At 32.1% G+C, this 7774-nt stretch overlaps 1 protein-coding gene across 1 annotated transcript; it reads left to right on the top strand.

Moving 5' to 3' along the window:
• The first annotated feature begins 984 nt into the window (after nucleotides 1-984).
• LOC126713967 (protein trichome birefringence-like 19) lies at nucleotides 985-6384 on the top strand. The gene is made up of 2 exons (XM_050413935.1): nucleotides 985-1635; nucleotides 5405-6384. The coding sequence occupies exons 1-2, from the start codon at nucleotides 1141-1143 to the stop codon at nucleotides 6227-6229; spliced, it is 1320 nt and encodes a 439-aa protein (XP_050269892.1). The 5' UTR covers nucleotides 985-1140; the 3' UTR covers nucleotides 6230-6384.
• The last annotated feature ends 1390 nt before the right edge of the window (nucleotides 6385-7774 follow it).

The following is a 7774-nucleotide window of genomic DNA, read 5'->3' as shown; positions in this document are numbered from 1 at the left end:
TTCAAGCAAACAAATGAATCTTTCTGCAGCCGTTTAATTAGATGGTTTTTCTCAACTTAGTGAAAGCTCATGCTTTGACTAATGTCTTTATTGAATCTCTCTTCGCTTTACTTTCCACATTTTTTGTTGTTGTTAAATTCTGTCCCATAAGTTAAAAACAAATCACTTCACGAAGAGTATATAAGTAGTAATAAGGACTCTGACTAACATTCATTAAAAAATAAAAAGACTATGACAATAGCATTAGAAAAGAAGAAGAAATAGAAAGCCTAAAAAACCGACTCCTCGTGATGATAAAATTGATGTCACATTTTCATCAATAGAAAGTAAAAACAACTTCGAAAATATTGAACTTAAATAATTAAAATTAGGTTAAACAAAAAATTTACAAATTAAATATTACAATATATATGCATACATAAAACAATGAAAGGTCGGTTTAAATTTGTTACGATAAATAAATAAATAAATAAATAAAAACCTATTTAGTGTTGGGGACACATAATTGAAGCTTAGTCCTTTAATTAGCCTAAACGATTAACTTTCATGAAATGATGATGATAATTAATTATAAGTTAATAACAAAAGCAACAAAAATACATTTCAACTTTTTAATTATATATGTTAATTACACAATCACATTTTAACCCCAAAAAAAAGGATTTAATATATCCACAACAAAATATTTTTTTAGTTAAGATCTCCTTACATTTAAATCTTCCAATTTTCTAATTTGTAAAGTCAGATTTGAGATATGTAGCATTTTTTTGATTTTACATTATTTACTAGATTTTTTTTTTTTATTTGTCAATATCTATATTACAGATCTAAGCACGACAATTGAACTAACAGCCAACCAGAAAATCTCTTTTTTAAAGGCCAATTGAGTTTTTAAAGATGCTGTAACCTGATTTTTTTTTTAATCTTCTAAAACAAAAAGTTTCTGCTGCAATCATTTCTTTATAAATGTCTAGGAACTCCTCAGAATTCTAATTATAAAATAATTTAGGGAAGCATTACGTAAACCGAAACCATATAATATACGACCACCAGCTTGTTCTTTGAACTTTCCACACACTTATATCTGACCAATTCTCTTTCTTACCACCTGCATAGCGTTCTCTCTCTTTCTATCTCCAAATGAAGCTCCAATCCATTGAGCTTCCCTTTGGGAAAAACCAGTCACTACACAAGTCACCAAAGATAGTTCTACTAGTAATATTCACCCTAGTTTTTCTCATAGTCATACCCTATTACCCTTTGCTAAAGTACCCTCTATATCTTGTCAAAAATTCTTCAGAACCCTCCTCTTTTTATGATTCCAATGATGAATTAATAAGTGTACAGTCCATCAATGAAAAGTGTGACTTGTTTTCTGGAGAATGGATTCCAAATCCAGATGCTCCATACTACACAAACACAACGTGTTGGGCAATACATGAGCATCAAAATTGCATGAAATATGGGAGACCAGATAGTGAATTCATGAAATGGAGGTGGAAACCACATGAGTGTAACCTACCTATTTTCAACCCAGCACAATTCCTTGAAGTGGTCAGAGGAAAGTCTTTGGCCTTTGTTGGAGATTCTGTGGGAAGAAACCAAATGCAATCCTTGATTTGCCTCCTATCTAGGGTAAGTCTCCTCTAGTATCTAAGTTTTTATCAGCAACAAACTTAATTACAATGATATAAATCATTATTGTGCAAGATCTTTTATAATTCTTATGCATACGTAAGATCTCTCAAAGTGCGACATTATATTTTAAGCAAACTTTTACTATGGATGCATGCAGAGTGTTATTATGGTCATCTAATAACAACTTTACAGTTTTAGGTTTGATCATTGATGTTTGTTTTTGGCTTTCATCCTATATTACTAGTTTATTTGAGAGAAATTATATTGATCTCCTTTGAGGTTTCAACCAAATTATATTGTATTTTTCCTTGTTTCTAACCACCCTTGAATTGAAAAAATACCATACACTAAAATCTTCAAGGCACTAAACACCAAGATTTTAAAATATTTCTATTGATTTTATAAAATAAAATAAAAAGAACAATGGAAGAGACTTTTGGCTAGAAAATTGTTATGCCGGGCCCTTCATTTTAGTTTCCTACCTTATCTGTCCTAGTTTTTTATTTTTATTTTTTTAAGCTTCTCTTTACGTGGAGCAAAATGCTTCAAAAAATTCAAGTCAATTTTTTTTAAAACTTCGAATTAAGTGAGGAATAATGGATTTGTAAAAATAAGCTGAAATAATCAAGCAATGGATTTGTGAAGAAAATAGTTGGAATAGTAAAGTTAGTTGCAGTGGATCAAATCTAAAATGATTAATTTAAGCTCCAATAATTAGTAGGATAATTACCGTGAGAGAGTATTTTACATATTTGAATGAAATTTCAATTATTTTTTATTGTAGGCAAAAATTCCATTAATCAATTTAATAGAATTTTCTCTCTTTTTTTTTTTTGGCTAAAAAAAGATCAATATATTGAAAACAACTGATGTATGATATGTTTCCTTATTTAAGAGAGGTTGTTGTCCAACAATGTACAAAGTTAGTGGCGCTAAAACCTAAGGCTAAAGCGATTGTGACATTGTGTTATTCAAGGAGCAGGTAAAAATGACAGTACAGAAATAGCATTATTGAAGGATTAGGTAAAAAGAGCCAATTATAAAAACGAGGTAGCTAGCATGGCTTGGAATCTTTGCCACCGCATAATATCTTGCACTGCATATTAAATTTGGGCAATGAAACGTACAATGAAACGTACAAAGAGCCTATTGGGACCATATCACCTACAGTTTGTAGATCTATAATCCCTGTAATATATAATTTAGTTAGACCAATTAAAATCTAACGCATCAAATATTAAAAATAAAATAAAATAACTCCACATCACCTGGCTCTTGTTTGGTCATGGAGCAAAGGGAAGAGGGTTGGTTAATGGAGAGAAAATCTTTTTTTTTTTTGATACAAGAGAAAATCTAAATCTAAAACCATAACCTTTGTATCATAATTTTGATACGACAGATTATGAGTGGTGGATAAAATGTAGTAGGTCCAAGTAAAAATGACAGTCATAATAAATCATATAGGATAGTTGTAGAAAATAGTGTGGTAAAAATTATGGTTCTAGAATAGCTCATTAACTGAATGAGAGATATTGTGTATTCTTCTAATGGTAGGATTGACTTGGAATTGAGTTAGCTTCTTAAATAAATATAATGACAATATATTTCACATTTTTTTTTTCATTACGTTTGAGATAGTAAGTTGTAATTGTTACTACAGGTAATAATAGAAATGGTTTAATGTGAAAGTGGTGTTATACTAATCATTACCTTCCACAAATATAATGCCAATATATTTCACATTTTTTTAAAATTAAATTTGAGATAGTAAGTTGTAATTGCTACTACAAGTAATAATAGTAATGGTTTAATGTGAAAGTGATGTTATATTAACCGCAACCTACCACGTCAACAAATTATCATAAAAGTAGTGAAATTTTTTGTATTGGTAGAATCGTTGTTTTTTGTATGATGTGATAGATTTTAATTGTTTCAACTAAATCACGATACCCGGATTTTATAACATAGATTGGAGAGGATAAGGTCCCAACAACAAAGGTCTCTCTCTCCATGTGGTAAGTAAACATATGCCACGTGATATTACGAGCCCCTTTGTTACAGTATCTTATTTATGATTTGACCCTCACTCTTGAATCTTGAGATCTGAAGAAGAATAACAATGTGCTAAGCTTACTTTCCAACCAAGTTCCATCTTTGAGCTCTTTTAGTCTTTAAAGTTTAGACCTTTTAGGAACCTTATTTGGAAAACTAGTATATATTTAAAATGGGGAGGTAAAAAAAAGTTTGGAAAAAGTTTTAGGATTTCGACAAACTAATCCTTAATTAACCTGCATGTGGATACCATTTTAATATTTCCCAAATTATTATTATTTTAATTTTGCAAGGCAGAATTTGGCTAGATATTCACAAAAATCTTATAGTAAGTCCTAAAACTAGATGATCATGATTATTTCATACTCTCATATTATAAATTATAGTATGTATTAGTGTATACACCACTCACAAAATGTGGACACTTAATTAATGTCTACACTTTGTACATGATTGGTGTGAAATGGAGTGTGAAATTATAATTTTCCCAAAGTATAGTGTCACCATGAATTGAAGTGAGGGCAGGGCAGTGAAGACTGGCATGGTATGCCTGAAGGATGATCACCTAAGCTAGTGTGTAGATTTAGAACCCTATGTGCAGTTGAAGATATATAGTACACATTATCCCCCTAATTTGCTCCTATTTTAGGGTAATTCATGCCAGTGCTCTAACAAAGCTAAAGAATGCCCTCATCTTAACGTGTTCCTCTTGTTGGTTTGCACTTAAGACAAGCTTGGGTGAAATTTAGTAGAAGTGAGTGGAATTGCCTAATTGCCCCACATAAATTGGACATATGTATCTATCATTGAAAAGGGTGTTTCTTTCTTTATTTTTTATTATTTTTTTTATAAGATGAAAAAAAAGGAGGGGATTTATTAAACTAACAATGACAAAAACTTACGAGGCTGATTTAGCAGCGGCTCCACTTAGATTCGAGATGCTTTAAGCTTCCAAAAGCTTTGAAAAAAGTTCAAATTTTAACAGTTCCCTCTTCAGGGATCTTGGTCCAATGATAACTTTGTGTGTAGGTCCGAGAACTACATGTGCTTAGAGATTAGTATCACAGGACAACATGTGCTTAGAGATTAGTTATTATGCTATAAATAACAACCCCATAACAATGGTGTAATATATATAAATATAATTTTTTCTTTCTTTCAATTGGCTGTCTTCTGGCAGATCCATTTGCTTTTAAATAAAACAAAATCCGAAAGGCCTGGTCATCTAAACGTGTCGGAGGAATATAGTGATCAACTACTGAAATTTTCAAACCTAACAAAACACAAATTGTTGTAAGGTCTCTCTCTCTCTCGATCTGAGAAAGGAATCAAATAGAAAATTAATATGTTGTCAGCTTAGTCTAGTTTATACTAAATTGTCTCTCGACATTCCAACCAATTTTCATTATTTTGCCCCTTGACTTACTTATGTTTCTTAGACAATTGTCCTCTATACGGATCTGTTGGCTAACACTTCATATTATTATTCTTGTGTGTACTAGAATTTTAGTAGATTTGACACAAACTGTTGGATGTGAACATTGCTACCTTATAATAATTTTTCATGAGCTGGACCCTGCAAACGTACATGATGCACCATTGCACCCTCACATATCGAGAAACAAGACACATGACCTATGCTTTTAGGTCTTACCTTTTCTTTCTTTTTTGTTTTTCTTAAGATTGAGATCCATTTCAATTTTTGTATTTTCAGGTAGAATATCCTATAGACGTTTCATACACACCGGATGAGCATTTCAAACGTTGGAGATACATGAGTTACAACTTCACCCTAGCCACTTTTTGGACACCTCATTTAGTAAAAGGCGAGGAAGCAGACAATAATGGTCCAACCCACACAGGCCTCTTCAATCTCTACCTTGATGAGTTTGATGAGGAATGGACAACCCAAGTCGAAGAATTTGACTACTTGATCATCTCTGCGGGCCATTGGTTCTTCAGGCCAATGGTATACTATGAAAATCACCAAATTGTTGGCTGCCATTATTGTCTTCTAGATAATGTTACCGACCTAACAATGTACTATGGTTACAGAAAAGCATTTAGGACTGCCTTTAAAGCCATTAATAGCTTGAAAAACTACAAGGGTATAACATTTCTTAGGACTTATGCACCATCACATTTTGAAAATGGTTTGTGGAACCAAGGTGGGAATTGTGTGAGAACTAAGCCATTTAGGAGCAATGAGATAAAATTGGACGATCAAAATTTAGAGCTGTACGTGGCCCAAGTGGAGGAATTTAGGAAGGCAGAGAAAGAAGGGAAAAAGAAAGGTTTGAGATACAGGTTACTTGATACAACACAAGCAATGTTATTAAGACCAGATGGTCACCCTAGTAGATATGGGCATTGGCCACATGAAAATGTGACATTGTACAATGATTGTGTGCACTGGTGCTTGCCAGGACCCATCGACACTTGGAGTGACTTTCTTCTTGAGATGTTGAAGAGGGAAGGTGTGAGATCACACGAGGAGAAGCTTCAATATTTGAGTGACAGAAAATTGCAAGTTAGATAGATTGAACTATTATTGTACTTATATATGTTAATTTATTGCTCTCATTTTTAATTAAGTTTACGTATCTCAAATTTGTTTAATATGTACACGGTGGATGAAAATCGAAGAGACTAAGAGGGACAAAACCTCGCATGTTGCTTTGTGGGTTTCTTTTAGCCTTTGGATTGCTTCTCTTCAACATGTTATTCATTTATTTAAAAAATGGAGAAAACTTTGCTTGTGGCCTAAACCTCCTTAATAAGTGGGCCCAATACAGGAAATTTTTAACATTTTAAATTTTAGGAGAAAACACTATTTTGGTTTTTACATTTTTAGGTCACGGTTAATTTGGCCTTTATATTTTGGTAACGGTCAATTTAGTTCCAGTTATTTTTAATTTGCAATCAATTTGGTTCTTACCGTTAACTCACTAACGAATATTTACGTGGCAGATAGCAAGTACAATTTGCACATTTGAAGTTGACATGGCAAATAAAATAATATTAAAAGTAATTAATTAACATCAAACAATTACATCTCAGCATTGTAATAAATAAAAAATTATCGTGTTGGTTTGAAACTATTTATTGTCAAAACATTATTGTTGTAATTTTTTATTTATATGTCAATATATTTCCTTTGTTTGTTTGAAAAAAAAAAAAACAAAAAACAAAAACAACAAGATCAAAATCCAGATCATTGCTTCATAGATCTCTCAAGTCTGCGCCACTTTCAGATCTCACAAATCTGAATCAATTCCAAAACCACAATCTAGGTTTGGTTTTAGATCTCGGTGTCTTCCTAGATCTCTTCTTCTTCTTCTTCTTCTTCTTCTTCTTCTCTCTCTCTCTCTCTCTCTCATGGTTCTCTCTTCAATTTCAGGAGGAGTATCAGATCGACAAGCTCAAATCTGTTTCTTGATGTTGATTTTTTGGGTGTGTGTGGGTATAAACCACGAAATAGATTTGCATACCCAAATAAAAAAAAATAAAAAAGAAAGAAAGATTAGAAAGAAAATAAATTAGGGAATAAACTATTTGATCCCCAGCCTAAATTGTGTGGTTTTGAAATCACGTCTAATCAGAGAGAGATGAAATCGAATCTAAAATTTAGAAATGTTAGAATGAGAGAAAGGACAAATTGAGGTTCAAAAGCCTTTTTTATGAGAAATTTGACATGGCGTGGTATTCAAGCGATGATGTAGGAAATTTCCAAGAAATTTCATTCTTCAAGATTTGAATAAGTTGAAGTGGTCGACCCATAATGTAAGAGTCATTGTAGTAGTAACAAAGAGGAGGTATTGTTGTGAGTGGGAAAGAGTAAGAATAGAGAGGAAGACAAGGACGTGCACATTTGCTAATTTTTGCTTTGGGAGGAATTGGGGTTTTAGGAATTGTATTGTGAGCTGAGATCGGACATGGGAGTGTCTAAAATGTGTTTGTAATTGCAGAGGAGATTTGAGTCTAGGTTTGATCTGGGATTTTTTTTTTTAAGTGTTTGTGTATGTTTGGTTAGTAAGAACAAAAAAATTTGATATATAAATTTGTGTTTTTCTGATTTTTTTTT

The sequence above is a fragment of the Quercus robur genome, chromosome 2 (genome assembly GCF_932294415.1).
Source record: "Quercus robur chromosome 2, dhQueRobu3.1, whole genome shotgun sequence".
Classification (NCBI taxonomy): domain Eukaryota; kingdom Viridiplantae; phylum Streptophyta; class Magnoliopsida; order Fagales; family Fagaceae; genus Quercus; species Quercus robur.
The sequence above is the reverse complement of the archived record's forward strand: the minus strand, read 5'-3'. Positions and strand labels throughout refer to the sequence as shown.